General features: G+C 33.7%; 2 protein-coding genes and 1 long non-coding RNA gene across 11 annotated transcripts in view; all 3 read left to right on the forward strand.

Moving 5' to 3' along the window:
- The window catches only part of LOC147830862 (uncharacterized), a 5931-nt gene extending 243 nt beyond the window's left edge, over nt 1-5688 (forward strand). The window contains exons 2-3 of one of the 2 annotated variants that reach the window (XR_015526414.1): nt 1017-1164; nt 5544-5688. This is a non-coding gene — a long non-coding RNA (uncharacterized LOC147830862). Of the gene's footprint in view, nt 1-1016; nt 1287-5543 lie in introns of those variants that run through there. The other variant, XR_015526413.1, reaches the window with a different exon arrangement.
- Nucleotides 5689-7135: 1447 nt separating this feature from the next.
- pth1a (parathyroid hormone 1a) lies at nt 7136-8033 on the forward strand. The gene is given in 3 exon segments (NM_212950.1): nt 7136-7178; nt 7304-7407; nt 7506-8033. Coding segments are annotated over 2 exon segments (309 nt in total). The 5' UTR covers nt 7136-7178; nt 7304-7312; the 3' UTR covers nt 7720-8033.
- A 646-nt stretch (nt 8034-8679) lies between these two features.
- The window catches only part of btbd10a (BTB domain containing 10a), a 32281-nt gene continuing 14440 nt past the window's right edge, over nt 8680-26520 (forward strand). For 3 of the 8 annotated variants that reach the window (NR_144779.2, XR_015525793.1, NM_001347897.2), the window contains 4 exon segments: nt 8680-8840; nt 11154-11303; nt 23379-23584; nt 24634-24886. Coding sequence is in view for 4 of the 8 variants with exons in the window: in NM_001347897.2 (NP_001334826.1) it covers nt 11203-11303; nt 23379-23584; nt 24634-24886 (560 nt within the window). In the remaining 4 variants the exon portion in view is untranslated. 8 annotated transcript variants of the gene reach the window in all.

Genomic DNA, 26520 nt, shown 5'->3' on the forward strand with positions numbered 1-26520 from the left:
TATCTCATGTGAACGTGCATTAATGAGCGTTGGTTTCTGCTAGGCTACGAAAGTAATGATGACTCAAACAGCGTCACTGCCCACGTAAAAATACTACAGTGATTTATAGTATAGTTGTGTGGTATTGTACTGTTTACAACACTTAAAGAATACTTTGACATACTATGGTATTACCAGTCGTTACTGATATACTGTATTAAATACTGTAATATAATGTAGTATTTTACTATAGTAAACTGTGGTGTATTAGTGTAATATAACCTATAGTTGTAGAAAACTACAGCATTGGGTCATTTGTTTATATTATAGCTGATTAATTCAAATGCTTTACTATGTAGTATAGGTAAAGAACAGTACAGTATTGATTATGCATTACTATAGTATTTTCAAATGTGGGTAGATTAGTAGAGATGCAAAAGGCTCAAGTTTATTATGTTACAAAAGAGATCATTTGGATTTAAATTCCCAAACAAAGCAATACATTTATTTTTGGGCTTACTATGATGTTTATATTATTTATCAATAAATTGTATATAATACTGCACTTTCTTTATGTTCCATAATATATATTTTGGTATATTACACATTGTATAAAATATATGTGCTTTTTAAATACTGAACATGAGAACTTTGCAAGGTTTATTCTGTAAATGGCAAATCTTATATACAAACTATATTTGATACTATAAGATATGTTCTTTTCTTGAATCTATATTTCATGCAAACACATCTCTGTTTCACTTGTTGCCACGTATTCATGTCATACAGTTTTTACCCACTAAAAAACAAAGCAATTTTAAATGTTCGAAATGTGTGTAATTTAATACATAAATTAAATTTATGGTTCCTCGTGGTAGTGGGTGGACCTGAAGTATGGAGTTCAGTATGGTGTTCTGTGAGATGATATAATGTCCTGCACTATTACAGTCTCTGAAATAACTATATTACATCAACAAAAAAAGTATACATTTATGTAAAAAATATTTTAAAATGAATTTGATTGTATCTCGTTTCAGAAGAAGCAAAAGAACCAGAAGGAAAAGAACCAGAGGATTAACGGTGACCACTACACCAGTCTGTACTAATTACATATTCCACAAGAGCAATCTACTCAAACAAGTCAAACACAAATACACTGCATTTTGCACTGAAGCATAAATACAGGTAAATGCAATCTTAACTGCTAGTCACTTATGTTGGTTTCTGTGGGTGGTAAATTATTTTGAATTACTCAAACTTGATCAAATTTAAAGCGTGTTACAAATAAATTACTTTTCATTAATTCATTTTCTTGTCGGCTTAGTCCCTTTATTAATCCGGGGTCGCCACAGCGGAATGAACCGCCAACTTATCCAGCAAGTTCCCATCTCTGGGAAACGTCCACACACACATTCACACACACACACACACACTCATACACTAGTGACAATTTAGCCTACCCAATTCACCTGTACCGCATGTCTTTGGACTGTGGGGGAAACCGGAGCACCCGGAGGAAACCCACTCCAACGCAGGGAGAACATGCAAACTCCACACAGAAATGCCAACTGAGCTGAGGCTCGAACCAGCGACCCAGCGACCTTCTTGCTGTGAGGCAACAGCACTACCTACTGTGCCACTGCTTCGCCCCAATTACTGGTCATTTAATCCTATATTTTAATATTTGTAAATGCATCTTTACCCCACTTGTCTGTATAGTCACACAAAATCACATCTGCTCTCCTGCAATAGAACTGTAACTTTGCAATCAAGATCTCTTTTGCTGACTACAACTCTCTGATTGGTGGAGTTTCTGTTAGGCATCAGGCAAATGTTGTTTTTCTGTATACATTTTATATGAAAGGGCACCTATGATGCAAAATGATCTTTTGAAAGCTGTTTTGACAGAACTGTGTGTACGTATAGTGTGTCCCCTGTCATATTGAAGGGATATAAACACAACATGTCTTATCTTTTCTAAATTTCCTGACATTAAAATGGGATCCAAATCCCAATTTGAGGCCCACATTCCCCACCAATCGAATTGATTGACAGGCACGTGTTAACATGTCTCCATAGTAACATGTATAATCATATCCACAAGAGTGCACTTGCAAAGTGAGTGGCATTAACATTTATTCTACTCTCTATAATCAGCTGCACACCAAGAATGAGTTTTACAAGTTTAAGACAATTTTTAAAAAGTGCATGAATGTAATAAGGACAGTAAAATTGCTGTAATCCATCTCTACAGCCACGTGTCAGTAAAATTACAAAAGAAGATGCCACAATCTCGGTTTGTGGACATTAAATTAGGTACAATAACAAAACGATTGTCCATACAGCAGTGGATATTAATGTGTCTCCTGTCACATTTGTCATACAAAAACAGTGCAAAGTTAAATGTGTGGGTCCTGCGAACTTTGTAACAGCATTTGTGTATAACTGATCGTTGCAGAAAGGCTTAAAAATTAATTAACAACAACTACATCAAATAACCATTTTAAAGTTTTTACTTTAGTATTTACCAAAAAAAAAAACAGATCTACTTGCTTTGTGTCTGTCACTGTGCTGTTTATCTGATGTGAGACACAGCAAGGTAAGGAGACATGTGGGAACGGTGGGTGGGGAGAAACATCTCATTTACATTAAAGACACAGTGAACAAAAACAGTGTCCTCAGACCTTTAAATTCACATATTCGTAAAGGTATTATAAATAATGTGATGAGTATATTAAGCTGAAACTTTAAACACACATTCTCGAGACACTAATTACTTATCTTAAATCTTGAAAAAGGAGTATAATAGGTGCTGTTTAAACATGATTGTTTTAAAAATAAGAAGAATTCATGCAAACAGATGATTTTAAAACAGCATATTTGATTAATTAATATCATCAGAGCTCACAGCAGGGGTCTGTTTTTAAAGGTTTATTATTTATTATTTATTGTAAACGAAAAAAAGGAAAAAATTGTTGACCTTTGGAAAAACTGAATAGAGTTCTTCTGGAACCCCATCAAATATTGCATAAAAAGGCACTTATAGTAAAAAAAAAATCTACTGTTTTGACAGACATGTGTGTAAGTATATTGTATAGACTGTCATGGGGTGATATAAACACACCCAGTCCTTTTTTTTTATTTAACAACATAAAAACAGTGGACCAATTGGACCAATTTTCAGAGCGACCACAACTTGATTTAGGAGTGCAGTCCCCCCGCCTACCAATATTGATTGACATGTGGGCCAAATGAACACCCTTGCTCTATTTTTAGATGTAGGGCTCAATGGGCTTAACCTGAGATCAACGTTCACCACATGATCGCTCTCATAGGCAACATTGTGATCTTAGCTCTCTGTGATCTTAACTAGGTGCAGCTGGAAAGTGGGAGTGTGTTGCCTCACGCGCGCGTCCCTCCATTGGAAATAACAAACTTGCCTTAAGCAGGTCACACACCAGTCACCAGAAGCGCCGTTCGGCGACGTGCCACACAGCGACATGCATTTTAGAATTCTAAACATTGGTTTCTATCAGGGTACACACAACGGCGCCTCAAGTCAGCGGCCGTCCGCGGCGCCCAGCCTGTTTATATTTCTGCCGCGCCACAGAGCGCCATCTGAATATTTTTATTTTAAACAACATGTGAATGTGTGCGTCTGGTGTGCCGTGTTACGGCTCTGAGCGGTGCATCTGGTGCCTCAGTCAAAGTTAATTCAGTTAGCGTGGTTATTAGTCTCGGTGTACAAGCTTGGAACTTTAAACTAGCACGCAGTTGGCTGTAAAAGTATACAAAGACACAAATGATTTTGTGCTCTCTGCTTGGTCTGTGTCCGCGTCATACATGTACGGCTAAATGCTGATCCTCTCGCTCATGTTGCTTCTCTCTGTTTGCCTGCCTGTTGCAACACAAAGTTGGGGAGCTCGTGGCTCCGCCCCTTGTTACATTTGACGGTAAGTCGAAACTAATTTTCATGTGAAACAACACCCCCCTAAAACAACGACCTGTGTACACGCCCCCCAAAATTTGAATTGTGTTTTGAACTGAACTGAAAATGTTTATTTTGCTAGTGCACACTGTTATTCTTAAGCTGAGCAATTAATCAACAGAAAAAAAATGTTTTGGGTAATCTTCGGTCAAAGTATGACAATTTGCTTCTCTGAATAGAAGCGTGATGTAAGAGGCTTCAATCATAATATTCTTAGCCACACCCCTCTTACCATTAATTTTGGTACCAAGGGATGGATGGACAAAAAAGCCCTGCCCCCTACTCAGTGTTCAATTCCAGTTGGAATTATTCATTCATCCATTTCCTTCAGCTTTGTCCATCATTTATCAGCGGTCGCCACAGCGGAATGAACCGCCAACTAGTTCAGCATATGTTTTATGCAGCGAATGCCCTTCCAGCCGCAACCCAGTACAGGGAAACACCCATACACTCTCACATTCAAACACTCATACCCTACAGCCAACTTTTTGAAAACCCAATTCACTTATAGCGCATGTCTTTGGACTGTAGGGGAAACCGGAGCACCCAGATGAAACCCACACGAACACAGGGAGAACATGCAAACCTGACACAGAACTGTCAACTCGCCCAGCCGGGACTCAAACCAGCCATGTTGCTGTGAGTGCTAACCACTAAGCCACCATGCTGTCCAGTTGGAATTACATCAACATAATGAAATAAAAGTCTCAGTAATGTCCAGTTGTTTCTTATAATCATGCAATAAACCTTTAAAAAAGCCAAAATAATATAGATTTAAAATAGATTTACTCATTTAAATTCACTTAGCTTGACTACACCTGTGGATTGCATTGGGTGTCCTTAGGTGACTTGATCTTCTCCTGCAGAATTCTTTTGAATAATCACGTGTAATTCACACTGCCGATGATATGACCTGCATCGATCAAGCATGAGGTAATGCGAACTGCAGTTGGGGTCAAAAGGTCCCCACTCCTGCCTACGAAGGCTCTAAATACTGCTGCTGATGGTTAGGGATCTCATGCAAGAGTCAAAGGTCTATTTGTTTGGTGGGTGTCATCTAAACAGACCATGCCCACTTCAGACCATAAGCGCACAGCGAAAAGACCAGGACGGGGTCAAACATCTTCAACACGCGGGCCTTTAGGCCATAAATCTCGCCAAACTGGTATGTAAACAACTTTAATTGCTTGCCACCTGTGAAGTTTGTTTTACAGAATGCCAGAGGATGAAACAGAAGCCCATAGACAGGTGCAATGTAAAAGATGCAGAGGGCATCTCTAGAATAAGCAGTATTGGATACAGCTCGCTTTGCTGGTTATTGCATTAAAACACAGATATTGGGTGACGATCTCTGGCAACCTCTATAATTCATGCTTATTACCTCCTATGTCATCAGACTGCCTGCTCCCTGTCGTCATACTCTGTTTTTCCTTCAGTCAGAGAAGAAACTCTAACCACACCATGAGGGAATATCCATAGGTCAGACCTGTTTAGGTGCTCTCTGTGTCATGACATAGCCATTCCTGGGCTACATTTAGAAAACTTTGCTCATAGTTATCTAATGTGTCATCCGCAGACCATAAAAGTAGGACCAAGGCCTGCACCTCCCCGAGAGCCGCTCTGGACACCTGTGCCTGGAGCAGGTTGCTTGGCTGGATTACCACCTGATGGAGAAAACATCTAGCAGCATGTCAGTCAATAAATCTGTAATTATTCTGTGCAAAAGGACAAATGTGAAAAGAATCTTGGTATTGGAAGTTGCAATAATATAATCATGTTTAGGAATTTAAATCTAATAATTTAAGCATTTGTTCAAAACTTAATAAAAAAATGTGCCGTCTTATAAATTAGTTATAATAAATTATTTAATTTTTCTAGTAAATAAATATAAATGTTATATTATATCTATGGGTATTTTTTAATCACATATACAGTATGTCATTAACTGAAATATAATACATGACAATTTGAGATAAAACAAATTGGAATATTGCTGCAAAACGTGTAAAATATTTTTCATGAAATCTACATTTACAAAACTTCAAATGTATGAAAAATTCACGTGCAGTTTGTACAGAAAAACTACATTCAAACTGCCACTCCTAAACCCAACCGTTACAAGAAACTATTTCAATTTTTGAGCCGTTTGTCTCACAGGGAAAAATGTCCCCACAAGGTCTAAATTTTCTGGTATTGCTACACTGAGACAAGGTACAGTAAACAATCAAGTTGCTGCTTGAATTTAATTGAATAATAATGTTTAAGATATTGTTAGTTTTATTTTATTTATACTACCAAGCAAAATTTGATGAGCAATATATATATATATATATATTTACCTTTGCCATGATGGCAGGAAATAATATTTGACTAGATATTTTTCAATAAACTTTTATACAGCTTAAAGTGACATTTAAAGGCTTAACTATGATAGCAATTTATTTTATATTGATAGTATGATAGATGACCTTAAAATGGGTTTAATTTTTTTTAAACTGCTTTTCTTCTTGCTAAAATAAAACAAATAAGACTTTCTCCTGAAGAAAAAATATTATCAGACCTACTGTGAAAAATTCCTTGCTCTGTTAAACATCATTTGGGAAAAATGAAAAAAAAAAGATTTTTTATTCCAAAGGGGGGATAATAATTCTGACATCAACTGTGTGTGTGCGTGTGCGTGTGCGTGTGTGTCTGTGTGTGTATACACACACAGACACACTACCGGTCATCTTTTTTTTTTTTTTAGAGAAAATTATTCTATTCATCTGTTAAAATAACTGGAATAAATGATTAAATTAAATCATAAAGTACTTTTGAACAGTTGTAGTGTAATACATTTCATAATTTTAGCATTTTACTGTATTTTTGATTAAATAAATAAATGAACAGGATAAACTTATTTTAAAACATTTTAAAATCCTACTGAAACTTTTGACCCATATAATGATATTAAATCTAATATTAAATCTGAGAATTTGTCTAATGATTCTTTGCAAACAGTAGCCCTTCTCGTTTACTCCCAGAAGTTCAGATTCAGGGTCAAGTGAAGGTATAGTGAACGCTGAATTATAGACGTGTTGTTCATCGCGGTGACATCATCACTAATAATGAAGCGGCTCATCAATGGGTGCAGGGCTATAAAAGGAGCTCCGCTCACCCGGTGAACCGTAAACCAGCTCAACACCCGCAACCTGCAATATTACCAGCAACGGTGAGTGTGGGATAATATCTATTTCAACTAAAAAAATAAATATATTTTAATAGTCGTATTTTTAATCAACATATGTTAAATATGTCCCTAAGGCCTATTTCTAATGCACTTCTGTTTATTCACAGCTTCATAAAATGGTTTCCATCAACGGGAATTTGCTGAAAAGAGTCATATTTGTCACCGTCTTTATATTATTATTCTCAACAAATGCAGAAAGCAGGCCTCTGAGGTAAGACCATTGAACATGTAGTCAGAACTTTAACAATAAATAAAAAACACTTTTTTATGTGTGTTCTGAATCAAAATAAATGTTTTGTTTTCCTCCAGAAGCAAACGGGCAGTGAATGAAGTGCAGCTGATGCATAATCTCGGTGTTCATAAGCATGTGGAGCTGAGGCAGGACTGGCTGCAGATGAAACTGCGGGGAATCCACACGGCATCAGTCAAAAACACGGACATTATTCCCGAACTCAAGGAGCTGAATCCAGGGGAAGCTGAGGAGATCATGGCCGTTTTGGAGAAGCTCATGAACCCATCGTGAAAACAGATTAGGATGACAGCGCATGGGATGGACTCAGGGAACCAAATCAAGCTGCTCAACAAAAAGCCTTAATTATTTTATTAACAATATTTATTTTTTTCTATAAGCGAATTATTTATATTTCTTGCTGTTGTGCATATCCTTAGCGGCTAAGCCGTGTAACATTATAGCTGAAAGCATTTAGGCTATATATTTTTGCAGCCTAACCTAGTAGCCTACTGTTTACAGAAGAAAAATGCTGTAGGACCAAATGTTTCTGAAGAGAGAAGCTTTTATTTACGACGACAATGTAAAATAAACGTATTTTGTTTTTAGCATTTGGCTTCTGGTGTGCGTGTGTGTGTCTGTGTGTGTTTTAATATTACTACTGTCTGACATCGCTCACTTTTCATTTTAATTTTTAATAATTATTAAAACTGCAGTTTATTAAACAACGTTGTTATTGAAACGAATTTAAGCAGTTTGCATTAAAATATACATTTAGTATAAATCATTTTATAAGCTCACAAAGTTTTAAAATATTGATTTGAAGTGATTTCTTAAATATTATTTAAATGTATATGATTATGTATATTACGTAATACAGTTTTTGCTTTTGGTCAAAATATCAAATAAATTTAAATACTGTTTTACAAATACATTTTGGCAATAAAATGTGTATTTATATTTGTGTAGACACATAGCCTATGTGTAACAAATAGAGTATATTCTAAATAACCAAGCTATTCTGTAATATATTTATCAACATTTTGTCAACTGATTAAAAAAGCGCTGCTAAATGCTTGATAGTACAAACACAGTCTTAGTTATAATACCAGTATAATTTGTCAACATTTTCTCTTCTGTGATCTATTCTTGTATCGCGCCTTTTATGGCAGCAGCTAAATGTTTCAAAAGCAGCGCGATTCTCCAGTTTAATTGGACGCGAGTTGGTTTCTATGGCGACGTCCCTGTGTTCTCGCGATATCCGACTTAGCCTTGTAGCTTCCCATATATGTCAACAATGAACACCATCGTGAATGATGAAGATCAAGCTCAAGTAGATTCATGGAACGGCTAATGTTTGTTAAATAGCTTCAGCGTACAATTCGTGGAGGACGTTCAGCGTTAGGAAGAGACAGGTGAGAGAGCGTGTGTGTTGATTTATCGCTCACTTTAAAAGCTAACCGATAAGCTAACTAGATAGCTTAGCCCCTCAGGCTAGCAAGGTTTAAATACTTAAGCCAGCTTTGTTGACATTTTAAAAACTTTATATTAATATGAGCTAATAAATTGCTAATTAGATGAATATTTGTGAGACTGTACTGTTTATTGTTTCAAAGCTTGTCTGTCACAGTCAGTTTAGTGTTTTATTTCTTGAAAAAATAGAAATAGCTTCAGTTGCAGCAGATTGATTTTTAGCACCATGTTAAACTTTCTGACACATTTATGGCTATCAAACACATTAAAATAAATACAGACCACAACTGAATATTGAGGATGATCTCTAATTGGCAGTCTTAAGTCTCCAAATTTAAACCAAGAATAGACTTGTGCTAAAAACATTGTGGCCACCAGTCTCTTTCGGTGAGGTTAATATTGAATTAAACAATTTAATAAATGACTGTAAAAATTAAATGGTTGTTAGACAGTTTGTTTTTTGTGTTGTCAATATGGTTGTGGTTATATGGGCTTAATGTTGTGAGCACAATGTTTGTATATTAATATTTTACACATCCAAGGAATTTGGGGGTCACGAGTCACTTGCATTTTTATTTTGGGGGTTGCAGGCTGAAAAGTTTGGAAACCCCTGATGACCCCTAAAGTTTTTTCTTCTTCATTTTAGTCAAATGTGCATTTGACTTTGTTTTAAATCTTTTATTAACAAAATATACAACATTTTCTAATTTATCTTTTAAATGTATTTTATATAAACCCATATTTTGTTGATTATTTTGTAGTTCTTGCATTAATACAGGGCGAAGCAGTGGTGCAGTAGGTAGTGCTGTCGCCTCACCGCAAGAAGGTCGCTGGCTCGAGCCTTATGTTAGTTTTTGCAAATATTAATCTTACTTTTTAAATTTAGTTTTACAGTGGGGCTGCACAATTTTGGAAAAATCTAATATTGCGATATTTTATTTTTCTGCAATAAAGTTTGTACTAAGAACACCGTTTCACAAGATAAATAGCTCTATTTGATGGTTTTCTACGGAGTCTTAACAGCATTCAGGCATAGAAACTGAATAGTCACAATGCAAAAACAATGCTTTTCTTATTTTGTTTTGTCTTATTTCCAGTCCAAATATAAAAAAATTCTTAGAGCAAGTACAAATTTAGTTTTGTCATAAGAAGTGAAAATTAAGAGATTTTTCTTAAAACAAGCTAAATTATCTTCAAATGGGTTAAGTTAAATAATCTTGTTTTCGAGTTTTTGAAATGTAGATATTTAGACTAGAAACAAGAAAGCAATTTTAAGTAAGTTTTTTTCATAAATCATATAATTCTGTATGAATACAGTAATTCAATACAATTCTGTAGCTCCTGCTCCGCTATAATTCAGACTGATCAATGCATATCTTTATGATGCACACACTACGATATTGATGCTAAAACAATATATTGTGCAAACTTATTATACAATAGCAATTTTTGAAATCATAAAGAACAATTGCTTTAATAAAATATGAAATACTTATATAAATATATGTGTAAAGTACATTAAATATAAAAATGTTTTAATAAATATATATTGCTATACATATTAACAGTTCTAAAACATTATTTCAGAGTGTAAATATTGGTTTAAATATAGGTTAAAATTAATTTCATTTGTGTTTTATAAATAAATATTAAATTGTGTGTACGTTAATGTATAAAACAATCCATTTTTAAATAATTGTAACAGTTGTATGAAAAGTATGTTTTTAGTTTCTTAAAATGTTTTTTTTAATACGTTTATGTTTACATTTACTAATGCTTTTTCTCTAAATATTTTTAAGACCCCACAGGGGCCCTTGTCCTTAATTCAAAGGATAATTAGCAGAATATTAGCGAAATATTATTACAGTTCAAGTTTGGTGCTCTCATAAGTATTAGACAATAACCATTCAGCCTCTAGCAGTCAAGATCTAATCCAAAAGCCGAGAATTGTAGGCCATAGGGAGTCTTTAAAATAGTTTCAATGGTAGCATTCCAGTATATATCTAGTGCACAAGTCTTTAACATTATGTTCTTAACAACCATGTAACTTCTTTTTTTTTTTGTTGTAAGTTTTGTGTCTGTTGAAGTCAAAATTGCATCAAATTACAGTTACATTTTATGGCAAGCAAGTTATGCTGCATAAACATTATGCCGTTCTGCTCTGTAATAATGACACAATATAAATGTGAACAACAAAACAAATAAATAATGCATAGCAACATTTGTTCATTCTTTCGTTCTTTTTGCCATGTTAGGATATGAGATCTGAAAGCCTTTCAGTCCAGTATTATCAACTCTTTTGAGATGGCAGCACACCCTGTCTCTTATGACAGCCATTCGAGCGATTCCGAAAATTGGGATCAAAGTACAACTTGTCGGTCTAGGAGAGTCTGCAGACGCCTCAGGTAAGGAAGACAGACTCCACGTCATAACCGACTGCATGGATTTTCTGTAGTTGTGTAGATTTTCTTATTTTTTTGGTAGATTTACTGTTGGGATTGCACTATGATTCCCAAAATACTGCACATCATATGCATTTAGAGTTGAATATGTAGATTAGGTGAATGTTTTTTCTCTTAGTTCACATTAAATGTTTAATTATTTATATACTGTTGAAGTCAGAATTATTAGCCCTCCTTTTAAGTTTGAATTATTTCATATTTTCCCCAATTTATATTTAACGAAGATAAGTTTTTTTCCAACACATTTCTAAACATAATAGTTTTAATAACTATTTTTTTAATAACTTTTTTGTTTTATCTTTTTCATGATGACAGTAGTACATAATATTTGACAAGATATTTTTTTTAAGATAGTAGTATTCAGTTAGGATAATGACATAAATAAGCAGTTAGGGTAATTAGACAATTCAATAAACATAAGTTTTTTGTGTAGCCAAAAGAACAAAGGAATATTGCTTAATATTGGTTAATAATTGTTAATACTGTAATAGTTTTTTTATTATTTAAATTATAAAATCTTTTATTCTAATTGAAATAAAACAAATAAGACTTTCTCTAGAAGAAAAAATATTATAGCAAATACTGTAAAAAAAAAAATCTTTGGTCTGTTAAACATCATTTGGGGAAAAAGAATTGGCTAATAATTTTTACTTCAACTGATAAACATAAGAATCCTATTTTGGTGTATCATAAATGGTGTAGCATGTAATATAATATATTGTGATTGCACAAATCACACATTTCCATGTTGAGATTTAACCTACTGTAACGTCAAAAGACAACAGTAGTCCTTCTAAGGTTGTTACCCGTATGAATCTTGTCACGTCACGGCGGATTCAAATGCTCGGTTGCTTTGCATAAAAACGCATTTGGCAAATTAGAAATAACAGATTATTGGGTTCTTTTGTCTTTTGTTGCCTAACAAGTTACAAGTTGCTTAGTCTGAAGTAAAATTGTTGTTTTAAAATAAATCTGATGTTTTGCGCCAAATATATCTAAAGTCTTTTACTACTAACGTTATACTATGTACTAGGGGTGTAACGATACACTCAGCTCACGATACAATGCGTATCACGATATAATGTTCACGATTCGATATGTATCTCGATATTTGGAATAAAAATTGAAAATTAAACTGAAATGCAAATTAAAAAAAAAAATTAATTACCAAGTAAACTATTTTTTATGTATTTCTTTTGTTTCAACTTGTTAAACTGAACCTTCTTTAAGAAAATAAATTAAACAGGACTGTCTCTGGAAAATAAAACAATTTAAAAACTTCTTAAAAATATTATTGAAATTATTCAATTCAATTGAATTTAACAGTAAGAGCTTAAGGCTTTGCTTGGTTACTTTCGTTTTTTGTGTGTGCAATCTACATTTCCAGGTAATCAGCAGTTCTATAAAATAATCCTGAACTGATGTGTATCTGTCTGAGAGGTTTTTATGGATGGCTGTCTTCATGTTGGGCATGATGAGTGACAGGGTGCCCGTCTTTTCATTACACAGGACAGTCGCGGCTCTTTTCAGCAGTTTAGGAAGGTTTACTATTTCTTCAGCGTTGCTGATGTCGGCGCTATCAAGTATATCATGTTGATGTGCATTTTTGTGTACCTCTGTACTCAAAAGAGTTCTTGTTCGTCGTAATCATAACTCTAAAATGCGATATGATTGTTCAAATAATGTGCACGCTTTCAGTTTCATTTCTACTGCTGTTCATACTTCCCACGCGGCTCCTGAACGATCACTCTGTTCCACAAACTGAATGTTGTTTACTACTTTATTTCCTGTTAGTCACAACCTGCAGGTTCTGTTCACTAAAGCAGACGCGCGCGCGTCTATCATAGTCCGCCCTCTGTAGTAACAGCTCACGGTCAGCTCACGTCATGTGTGATTTTGCAGCCGCCAATACATCACTATATAAAGAGAGAATGATATTTTAGGGTGAATTGTACCTTATAAATACAGTATGTGACTCTTTCAACACCGTTAGGAGGTATCCATGTCGCTGTGCAAAGTATGTAAATCACTGTGAAGAGTTTAAAACTTAGGATGTTTGACCCAGTATGCGTGTCAAAAAGCGGACGAGTCTAAAGCAATGACTGTACAACCGAAATGTTGCCAGACGTCTGATTTTGAGAGGATGGGCCATCCTCTATTTCAACTCCACTCATCTTGGTCTGCTAACATTACTGCTGCTGCAATCTGAACTCGCGTGCGACAGCAGGTGGAACGTAGCTCACGTGCAAACAGCTCAACTAATAAGAGAAAACGGACGTCATATCGTAATCAAATCGTCATAACCTCACGATGCATATTGTGACATTTTTGCTTCGCAATGAATGGTACAACGATAAATCGTTACACCCCTACTATGTACTAACTGGTCTGAATAGAAAACAGGCTGTGACAGAGAAAGGTGAGGACAGTTGCTTAACATTTTTAGAAAGTGTGCAGGTGAGATTTGAATAACAAAGAGGACAGGGTTTTTCAAATAATTAAACATGTTCTATTCTATGTTAAAGTTCTCAAACATAATTAGCTTTATGTCATACTTGATCAAATTTTAGTCCTAATTCATCATTGCCATGTCCTAACTGGTCTGTAGGAAAGGCAAGGTGTGGTGTCACTGAGAGAGAGGGGAGGGCAGTTGCTCTAACTTTCCAGAATAATAGAGGTAAAGTTGGTTTTATATTCACATTTCACACATTCGGTCATTTAGAAGTCTCTATATTGTTTACCATGTTACTTTGAATATTCGATCAAAATTAGCATGCAAGTATGACTTCAAAACAACAGTAACACTATCTAATTGACTGTAAACAGTGTTGTACTTTGATAGTCATTTTGCTGCTATTATGATTTCCCTATTTGAAATTTGCAAAAAATAGTTTTCTGAAATTACATTATTAAGGAGAATGTCTGAATATCCGATTATAAAACCAACTTTACCTCTATTCCAGACTGTTATAGCAGGTGAGATTTGTAAACAAAATTGAAGTCTTCCTGGTGGCTCTCGCTTTGCACAGAGAAATGCTTAATTTAAAATTAATTAATTTAATTAATAATTAATTTAATTTAAAAACAATTTTGTTACAGTGACTGACTAACTCAATCTCAATCTCAATCCTCTAACTAAAATATTGCTGCTAGATATATTTTTGATGTTACATTGCTCTGACAGCCCTAGCATGATGCAAAACCTCTTGTTTATGGACCAAAAGAAAATCATATGTTGTTAAACTGTACATTTCTTTACAATTCAGTGGTAAGAAATGGATATCTTATATTTTACTATTGTTTACTCATTTTTTACATTTTCCCTGAATAAATTTCATATTTTAAAACCCCAGAGACTTTAAATCAGTATTTGGTCATTACTTAGATCAGTATTTAAAGCAGATGTTAAATATAAAAAACTATTTATGTAAATGAATATTTTTCAAGACACTTCTCTACAGTTTAAAGTGACATTTAAAGGCTTAATTTGGTTAATTAGGTTAAGATTAGGGTAATTACACGTTATATAACTTATATATATATATATATATATATATATATATATATATCGTATATAAGTTGTATATATCGTATATAAGTTGTATAATGATGGTTTGTTCTGTAGACTATCGAAGAAAATAAATGCCTAAAGGGGCTTATAATTCTGTCCTTAAAATGGTGTTTAAAAAATTAAAAACTGCTTTTATTCTAGTCGGAAAAAAAACCCAAATAAGATGAAGAAAAATATTATTAGACATTCTGTGTATTTTTTTCTTCTGAAGAAAGTCTTAGTAGTTTTATTTTGGATAGAATAAAAGCAGTTTTTAATTTTTTAAACACCATTTTAAGGTCAATATTATTAGCCCTTTAAGGCTATATATTTTTTTAGATAGTCTACTGTACAAACCATCATTACACAAAAACTTGCCTAATTACCCTGACCTGGTTAACTATATACACACACACACACACACACACACACACACACACACACACACACACACACACACACACACACACACACAGACACACAGTATCAGTATTTAAAAATATTTTCACACAGAGTGATGCTTAATTTAAATGTGTGTGGTTCTGTTTATTTATTGTTATTATTAATATTTTCAAATTATTTTATAATTTAGGTTTAAAAATTATTAACTTTACATATATTTATTTTCTAACATAAACATTTCCACCTGTTAATCTATACCACATGCAGGGGATATGTGAAAATGCTTTGACTATTAATAGACCCATCGTTTGTTATCACTGCAAGGTATTGCCGTGGTCACACTGCTTTTTTCTTCCCATAGACTTTCGTTCATACGCATGCGAATGCAGCAGACTGGAAATGCAAGCTCGTGCAACAAGTTCGCTACGCTGCTAAGTTCAAGCTTGATGAACTCTGACTTGCAAAATCGTATCACGTGACTGCGACCAATCAAAGGTCAAAACATGACCACTGTACAGAAATGTTGAATTTGGCCCAATCGCTCCTTTTTATGTCTAATCGTCTTGTTTATTCCCACCCCTTTTGCAACAACATAAGTCAGAATTTTGCATGCTCAAACTCTAATGTGATCGCAGCTTAAGGCTCTATTAGTGAACAATTAGTGAGTTAATTTACCTTAATTTATAAATATTAGGTGATGTTAATTTCTGTTGATGCCTAATAATATCAAATGTCAATTTTTTTATTTAAGTTTTTAAAATTAAGTTGTTCATTTTAAGTTTGTGGATATTTCTGAAAGTAGATTTTAATGCATTAACTAATGCTTACTAATGTAATTTTATTGTAATGTGTTACCTATTGTACTTACACCCTCAAGTGGTTTCAAACCTTTATGAGTTTCCTTTTTTTGCAATATCAAAAGATATTTTGAAAAATGTTTCAACATCAATGGTTACAGGTTTCCAACTTTTAAAAAAAAAATATATCTTTCTTACTAAATAACTCAGGTTTGTAAGAAGTATAGGGTGAGTAAATGATGGCATTATTCTCTGTTGAAGGTGAACTATCCCTTTAATCACCACAAAGTTTGATACCATCATTAGGCCACTGATGGGATTTTTTTTCTCTTGGTTAAGTTTTTTAAATCAAAATCTACAGATTTTTTCTTTTCAAGAGTACCTATATATTTTGTATAATGAAAATAAATTTTTTTTACCTCTACATAATCTACAACCTGTACGAATTTGTGTGTCAGCGCCACGTGCTGGACATGAGAAAACTAACAGCTTGAAAAGACGTAGTCGGAAAACAATAGCCATTGTGTTGTAGCCTTTTTGAATGAAAAGAAAGCTGCAAAGAAAACACTTTTAAGAAGTACAGCTTTCATTATTATATAGCTGCGTCGTTTGATTAGGTCATAAAAATTTTGTTTTTGTTGTTAAAGAAACCACACGAATAAAGCCTATTGGATTGAATTCATGCCAGATTGCGCATCGCAGCATCCACCTTTTCTTCACCTATAAATTAACTTCGTACTACATTCATAATCGAAGGTCACAGTAATAAGTCCCGCATATAAGTTGACTCGAGTAGGTTCACCGAGTTCACTCTCCATCAGCCCGAGCTCCATCCCATTCCGCTGTCTCTTTCATCAGCCCATTGTGTGTGATGATCGCGCATGAGAAACCATCTACAGTATCAGGAGATGTTATAAGGTCCGCCTACGTCATCCTCCGCGTGCCACAGGAGCAGAAAAAAACGCGACCAGCCATTCATGCTCGCGCGTGCGGCTCCGTCAGGTTACTATGCCACCGTCTTCCCGTCGACGCTACCTGAGGGCGTCCTTTCTTCCCGGACTGCGGCGTTTGGATGCTGTGTTCTTGGCCAATGAGTTCCACTGCATTATGCTGAAGTTTGAAAGTAATGCCCGAGGATGTTAAGTCGCCCGGAAAGCCGTGGTTGGGCGAAGGAGCGCGCGTCCTTTGTGCGTTCATTCATCAGCTGCTTCCCTGCTGCTTTGTTTTGAAGAGAGGCGGGTATGTAGCTCTTGTGTTTAAGAAAGTCTTGTGGGAAAAATGTGGCAAGTTTTATTTTTAGAGAGGCTGCTGGTCTCTAATCTAATATTCTGTCGTTTGGAAATGAGTTGGTTTGGACGCGCGTGAGAAACGCGTTGTCTCGCTTTTTAACGGTGTCAGCAGGACGCTGAATTATTAATGCTACTTTCTCTGTAAGTAACGGAACGGATTGTGTAGTTGCTTGGAACAGAAGTCAAGTTTAAAAACGCACCTGTCGTTTTGTATTCATGCTGATTGATCCTCAGAAACATGATGCTGTCCCTTGAGGGGTCCGGAGACATTAGACATGCTTCTCCCTCATTGTGGACTATTTCTGCTTGACACAGTTTTTTTGGGCTGATGCAACGGAGAAGCAAAAACAGGGTCTTGTAATAATGCAGCTGTTGTTGATGATTGGTACTTGTGTGAAGTGATGAGAGTGTCCTGTGTAAATGTGTGTGTGATGTTGAGGGAATCTTCAGAAGGCTTGGATGGTGCAATTGAAGTTCAGGTTTCACCATCACATTAATGACTGGAGTCTTGGCAGCGTAAATAATCAGATTGTTAGGTTGAGAATGCTTCTGAGAAATGCTGGTAGGAGGTCGTTTTTAAGTGTCTACAAGTGTATACAATTCAAATCTATCCTATTAATTTGTCAATTTTTATTTTATTCTTTTAGAAATTAAAATCCTAAAAATTGGGTAATATGTCACTCTCATATCACAATCTTATTTCATATTTTGATAACGACATACAGTTCTTAGCTGTAAAAGCGCACCCTTCACAAATCTATCTTTTAAATTCATATCTTTAATAGAAAGCTATACAATATTATATTTGTGTATAAGTTAGATAAGTAAGTACTGAAGCTCTAACAAAACAACTTGCGATCAGTCCAAAAAGTAGTACACCCAAATATATATGTTTTAGAAAAATATTAAGTACACATTTAAAAAACAAGTGGAAAAATCAAGAGAAGCAAAAAAACAAAACAAAAAAAAAAGTAAAAAGTTGTCAATTTTGTAGGCTGTAATTTTTTTGTTTTCAATATTTTGCTGGAATTTAATTGTATTATCTTTCTTGGTTTCTAAAGTATTATTTTAATAAATATATCGGTTTAATAAATCAGTTTTGTTAAAATGCACCAAAGTACATTGCCTATATTCATTGAGAAATGGATAGAAAATATTTATTTTCAAAATGTGGTGTACTCAATTTTGCTGAGCACTGTATATCATGATATAGTAACTTTTCTGTAAACCTAATCTATGTTCAGTTCATATTCTGACTATGTAAAGGACTATTTCTTCTTTATTTGATAAAAATATGTATATTAGAAATATGAATAAAATGTAAAACACTTTTTCAAAAATGAATTACATGCTCAACATATGAATAGAAAATGTTGCTAAATAAAATGTAAAATGTACTTGCAAAGATTGCAACTTCCCATAATACCAATCATGTTTCTGTTGGAATCCCTATAATGGTTGTAATATTGCGCTCATTTAAAATATGAAGTAAGCATATTACCGTAAGCAATGTATTTTGTGACACCCCTAGTTTTTATACCATAGCGTTTGTTTCTAATAATCATAATTATAATAAAAATAGCAATAAAATATTGGTAATCATAAAATATAATTGTATTATATTTAATCTGATATAATAATAATAATAACAACAACAACAACAACAATAATAATTATTAATATTATTATATTAGCTACTAATTATTATTTTATTGCACTGCACTAAGTTGCCTTTTAAACGGTTTTATATTAATTAAATAATTATTAAATTTTATAGTTTCTAAACTGTTAACCTGTGCAGTTTGTAAACAGTTTATTTTAATGATCATAATGAAAGTAATGTGTAATTGTTATTTAATATATTGTTTATTCTATTATTATGACAGTTTAATAATAATCTAGTTTGTATTTATGAGAATAATTCTACATTTTATGTATAATTTTTATTAACAATCTTACTCTTTTATATTATAACAGTATTCAGTGTTTTATTATAGTTTTTTATGATCTAACTATAATAATAGCTACAACTTTTGCTTTTAATGTTACAGTATCTGTCTCTTTTTATTGTTTTATTTAAATGTTCTTTTTTATACATTTATTATATGATTGAATATATTTTATATACTAATAATTTGTATTATTTCATTCATTTGTGTGCAGTGTTTTGTTAGAATAAATAATGAAGTTAACGTTTATCTGTGAATTTGATTTTTTCAACGCACTTCGTTTAATGGCTCTCTAGAAACACACCACATCTATCAGTAATAGTAGTGCTCCAAATGGTCTAAAATATCTCAAATCATGGACTGTACATTATACTTTGCAATCCATTACGTTTCTATTCAGCTTTTGCTTGAAATATTAATGTTAAAACTGCTCTTGTTGAGAACAAAGCATTGCGCACACAGAACCATTTTATAAATAATGATGCATTTTTAAAATATCACCACTGGTATTTTGCATTTATTGAGTGCACTGTTCAACTGTGAGCTTGTTTCCCAGGGCTGTAAATGAGGTAAACACAGGCCAAGCTCACTCAGATATTCATCACAATGCAGTGAAGAACTAAAATAGAGCTATGATTTGTGGGAAAGAAAAGGTTGTTGAGCTTCACAAAATGAGAGGTGGATGCAAGAAAATAGCAGAAATGCTGATTTTTTTTCACTATTGGGGTGCTTATTAAAAGTTCTAAATCAGTTTGGAAAAGGATGTGTGTCTGTCTTCAGAAAATGAAATGCAATAATCACGCTGTGGCTTTTGGAGGTGTGAAACACTTATTGGAAGCGCAGTCCCTTAAGACAGTTCTGGAGGTAATAATAATGAACCATTCTGATGATTGCCTTTGGCTGAGGGATTTTACAATGACCAAAGCAACATTTTAGATGTTGTGCAATGTGGTCAGTCCACTGCTTTGTCCATGAATGGGATCCCATCATGCACATTTATGCTATCACATGATCTAATAAAACATGACTTTTTTATTTGCATGCTCAAATTTATTCAGCAAATGTGTTTCCACCATCCTGTTCAGGTTTTCTTTTGAATGAAAGTTGATCCTATTCAGCTGCTTGAGTACATTTTTTGATGCACATTTTTAACATTTATGTGCATCTCGGCATTTTCATATTTTTAATTGGAATATTTGTTTTATGATTTATAGCAAATGTGCATGCAAATAAGTGAATAGAAACATAGTTAATGTTGATGATGGTAAAGTGGACAAAACAACTCCAAGAAGTTTGGTCCTGTGGTAGTTTTGGAGACTTTTTGACAACACTAACACAGTTTAAAAGGCTTTCAAGAAGAAAAAAAAACATCTACTCTCTCAAAGAGTGCACTAGATTTTGTTGTTGTTTTCAGCATGTGATTGTCAGTAAACAGATGCAGCTGAGTGTTTGTGTGTGTGTGTGTGTGTGTGTGTTTGTTTGTGTGTGTTTGTTTGTGTGTGTTTGTTTGTGTGTGTTTGTTTGTGTGTGTGTGTTTGTTTGTGTGTGTGTGTGTGTGTGTGTGTGTGTGTGTGTGTGTGTGTGTGTGTGTGTGTGTGTGTGTGTGTGTGTGTGAGCGCGCGCTCGCCATGGGCTCTGCTCATGGTCTGCTTGGTTAATAGGGTCTCAAAGCTCTTGGCTGCTATGCTCATGAGAGTCCTGATAAATGGAGGGGTCCATATTGGGCAGCACTTTTGCTGGGATAAAACAAGCCCTATTTCCAGCCTATTCATCATTTATTCAAAGTGAATATTCTGCCGTTCACGCTTCAGTGGGTGTTTTATGTTTTGTTCAGTGCAGGGGAAGAGAAAGGCAATATTGGGTGGCCACGTGAAGAGCAGAAGCAGCATGTTTTTAACGGGGTTTTCTGCTTTGCCCTGTGCTGCTCAGTCTCCTTGCTTCAAGGGCATCTGTCTTGTAATGATCCTGTTTCAGGCTCCTGGGGGACGAGTATTAGTGCAGGAAAAATTAACAGCACCTGCTCTGCCCATGGGCAGTCTGGAACCTTTAATGATGTCTGCCTATTAAACGGAGTAGGATTTCATTCTTATGTGGTTTTGTATAGGATGTATTTGAATTATTTGTGTTATAATAATTGTGTAATAGAGGTAGTTACATTATATCATGCTACTACTTTTTACAGTAATGCAGTGTTTATAAAAACTTTGTTTACTATTTATTTATTTATTTAATAAAGCTTATGTTACATTTATTAATATTTTAAAAATTTTACTTCTACTGTTATTATTTCTTCGGCATGATTTTTGTTATGTTATTTATATAGTTATATTTTATTATGTCCTGGCTTATAAAGGGCATTTATTTATTCAGTTGTTATTGTTATTTATTATATTGTATTATTATTATTATTATAGTTTAATAGTTTATCAAATATATTTTTTATTATATTTTGCTGCTGTGGTATGATGGTGGTTATTAATGTAATATTGTGATTAGTTAGATTTTAAATAGATTTATTCCTATTTTGCTTATTTTTATTATTACTGCTACTTAATTTTGATCCATTTTATTTAATATTTCCTATATTTATTATTAATTTACAGCATATTATTTTATTAAAGTTATTTAGTGTAGTTAAACTTGTATATTTTTAAATAGAACTAGAACAGAGCAAAGTATTTTTCATAATATTTTCACAATATTTCTTTTTTATAGTCTACAGAACAAACCACTGTTATACAATGACATGCCTAATTACTCTAACTTGCCAAATAACCTAGTTAAGCCTTTAAATGTCACTTTAAGTTGAATACTAACATCTTGAAAAATACACTGCAAAAATTGCTTTTCTTGCTTACATTTTTTGTCTTATTTCTAGTCTAAATATCTAAAATTTCTTATATTAAGAAGCATTTTCTAGACAAGCAAAACAAATTGTCTTGTTTTGAGAAATAAAATGCCAATATTAAGTGAGTTTTTCCTTAAAACAAGTAAAATAATCTGCCAATGGGGTAAGCAAATTAACCTTGTTTTTTCTTTGGACGTAAGATTATTTTGCTTACCCCATTGGCAAATTATTTTGCTTGTTTTACGGAAAAACTCACTTAATATTGGCAAATTATTTCTCATAACAAGACAGTATGTTTTGCTTGTCTAGAAAATTTTTCTTGATTTAGGAATTGTTAGATATTTGGACTAGAAACAAGACGAAAAATCTAAGTAAGAAAAGCATTTTTTGCAGTGTATCTAGTAAAGTATTACGTACTGTCATCATGACAAAAGAAATCTGTTATTAGGAATTATCTGTTATTAGTAATTAGGAATTAGTTATTAAAGCTATTATGTTTGGAAATGTGTTGAAATAATCTTCTTGAACAGAAATTAGAGGAAAAAATACACAGGAGGGCCAATAATTCTTACTTCAACTATATATATATATATATATATATATATATATATATATATATATATATATATATATATATATATATATATATATATAATGTTTGGGTTTTTGAATAATTTATTTATATTTAACTTATTTATAATAAAACAGATAAACATCTGTCAAGTAAAAATGTTTTTTATATTATAGTTTATGTAGTGATGTTTTATTATGTCTGGGTTCGTAAATGGTTTATTTGTATTTAACATATTAATAATAATAGCTTTGATAACCACCAGTCAAGTAAATGTTTGTATTTTCCAGCACAGCGTTCTACATAAAAAGGAGACTATGTGGATTTGATTCTCTGTCCAGGATATCCAAATTAAATTACACAAAGTATTGAATTTTTAATGTAGGCCGTTGCCTGAAAGGATTAGGTTCAAATTAAACTCGGGCTCAGTTTTTCTCACCAGCACAGCACGTGAGGCGCATAAAATAAAGACAAGCGGGAATGAATCAGCTGTGATAACACGGATCAATACAGCGGCTGTGCTGAGAGTCAACCTGCACTGCTGCTCTTCTGTTCCCTGCAGCAGCATCAGACTTCAGTCCTGTTCATCAGTCTGTGTGTGTGTGTTGGCAGTGGTCAGCCGCGTGGAGCTCATCTGGAAGGTGATCTACTCAACATGAGTCTGCATGGAGCCAGTGGAGGAGCAGGAGCCCTGGAGCAGCACAGAGAGAGGAGGAGGTCTGGAGACCGCTCCAGAGACTCTTCACATGACAGAGGAGAGGGTCAGCTCACTCCTTGCATCAGGAACGTCACCTCACCCATACGCCAGACCCTCGGCGGTGAGTCGAGCACACACACGCTTTCAAATATGGTTCTTAGAGTCTTACAGATAGTATTAATAGTAATTGACAGTGTTCTTACAAATGCTGGATATCCTTCAAATTGCTTGAATGTTAATCTAGAGTTTCAAGGATAAGAGTTTTCTTGGATAAAGTACTTGTAGAAATAATTGTGTTGCTTTCATAATAAGTCGTTACTAAATGGATAATAATAATGAACTTTTTTAGTTTTTAAATAAAGTGAAAACTCATTTGCCTGTAACATGATCTGGCTATCTTTTACCACTTGAGATGTGAGTAAAATACATTTAAGTGAGTAAATGACCGTAATTCATTGTTGGGCTTGGGACAAACTAGTCATCAACATTTTCCATGCTACAAAATACAAATTAGCGTCTAATTTAATGCATTATGAATTATGTGTACATGTATGCAAATATGTCATTTGCCACACTTGTAAAATGCTAGAAAAAAAATCCATTGGGAAAAAAATCCTGAACATAAGGGAGCAAATGTTTAATATGAAAATGTACTTTTATTTTATACATGTAAAAAAAAGAACAGTTTAATGCAAGTGTATTCTTAAGTGTTTGTGGTAATACAATGTAAAATCATATGGGGTAACTTAAATTTTTGTAAAAATTAAATTTATTATTATTCTACACTGTACTTATGAAAATATATAAAGTAATCATACAAAATAGTCTATGTTATAAATGATTAAAACCTCCTTGTTGACATATAAGTAAAACCCAGTGGTTTGATGATAGTAGCAAAGTATAAAGATATTAAATGAGTACTTTTATGCCTCAAAATATGCCTGAAAAGATTTTTTTTAATTGTAGTGGACATCTACTGTAAGACTCTGTAAAAATGTAGAATTGTCTTCATCATATTTATTGCTCTGAAAAACAAATAGGACACATTCAAGCAAGACAGAAAACCATAACATTTTCACATTTTTATTGTTTTGCTTGACACTATTGCCATTGTTCTTGGCGTGAACAGGCCTTTATTGGAAAAGCTCATATCTTGTGTTGATTCCTCAGAGCGTGAGCGGGACTCAGGCTGCTCATCGCGCTCCACCAGTCCCAGGCCTCAGAAAGCATGCTCCTCCAGTCTCTTCTACACCGACTCCCATGGAAAAACCCACAGCTCCGACATGATCTATGTCTGCGAAAACCACAAAGAGCTCCCTCGCAGTTTGAGGACTGCTGAAAGAGTCACTCTGATTGTAGACAACACTCGTTTCGTGGTCGATCCATCCATCTTCACCGCTCAACCCAACACCATGCTTGGCAGGTACGAAAAACTCACTCATGAAATGAGAAATCTAATTTCACTCATTAGAATCCATTGTGCTTTAAAAATATTCGTTAACTTTCAGAACTCAAAAGCTTTCTTCTTAGTCTAAAAATGGCTTATATTGAAGCCAGTCAGACAGACGGGTTGTAAATGTGCCACTTTAATATGCAACAGTGTCCACTTCTAAAGCACTGGCTCCGCCCACAGATTCACACTACATTTTCAGATTCAGTTTTATTTTTAATAAATTTTTAGTCATTAAAAACTTGGTCAATGGTTTGCTTTCTTTTACTACGGATGCATTTATAAACCAGGCACACTTTGACAGTTGATTGTTAGAAAGATAGAAAGAGTAAGATGACTGCAATAAATCTGACAGCAATGTCACACCACATAAGTGTGAGAAACTGATGCTTTCTCCATTATTATAGATTGCTTGACATGAATTGAGTTGCCAAAATACTTCCAATTAAATTTGAAGAATGAACTAAAATAGAAAAATCCAGCCAAACCAAAGTTAATTTTGAAACTTTATTTTGCATAGTTCACATATGGCAATGTAATGTTCAGGAGATCATCAAACCGCGCTGCACATTCTGAAGTGTAAAAAAAATGCACTTCCTGATCTGTGCTCTGCATTTGCTCAATAAAACAGACCAAACGAAGAGTGAAAAAGAACTTTGTTTGAAGTATACTGGTGCCTTTAGGGTCAGTCTCTCTATGAGGTACATTAAGTAGGCTGTCTAAATACATACAGAAGTTTCCATCAGTGGACACACAGCTGCCCTTTCCAACTTTTAAATATGCAAAACTGTTTGTATAATATGCCATTTCTACTCAAACTAGCTTATTATTTATAATTATAATTTTATTTATGTCAAAGTCTTGATATAACGACAAAACCTTACTGTCACCATGCCAGGATGCTTAACTTACTTTACTATATTGCAATTAAATCAATTAAATCCTAATCTAATCATGACAAACTATAAATCTTTGGAAAGGTGTAAGACTTCTGAATACATATTTTTACCACAGTTTCTTTTTTTATGTAGGAAGAATAAGAAATCTATTTAGTATCACCGTGGAACATTTCATTTACATTTTTAAACCATAATATTGTAGTGTAAACAAAGAAGTCATGACAAGCTTAAAATTTCTAGCTTTCATATTTCATGACTCATTTTGATAGATATTACTGAGCAACAGTTGTTTGTTAATTAGCAAAAAAAATATTCTCAGCGGAGTCATAACGCATTACTTTGCCTCAGCAATCCACTTGAAATTATGATTTTTACAGGCTAAATTCATGTCAAGTACCACATCTGCTTTACAAATATTCTTAAAAGAAATGAAAAATATGGTTCATATCCCTCAAAACATACACAGAAATAGGGGCGTTCTTATATGTGATCTTATGCTGATGTTTGTTACTGCGCCCAAGCAAAACCTTACTAAAAGCTCATTTCTGTCAATAAACAGTTCAAACAGGTTTTGTAAAATATTTTATGTAATAAAATAAATTATACCTTTAAAAAGGCACATAACTTTTGTTTTTTAACTTTCAAAAACTTTAAAAATACTTGTAAGAAAAACTTTTCACTTTAGCTACAGTCTGATATATGTCTTCT

Source organism: Danio rerio, chromosome 25 (genome assembly GCF_052040795.2).
Source record: "Danio rerio strain M-AB ecotype USA chromosome 25, GRCz13ab, whole genome shotgun sequence".
NCBI classification, from domain to species: Eukaryota; Metazoa; Chordata; class Actinopteri; order Cypriniformes; family Danionidae; genus Danio; species Danio rerio.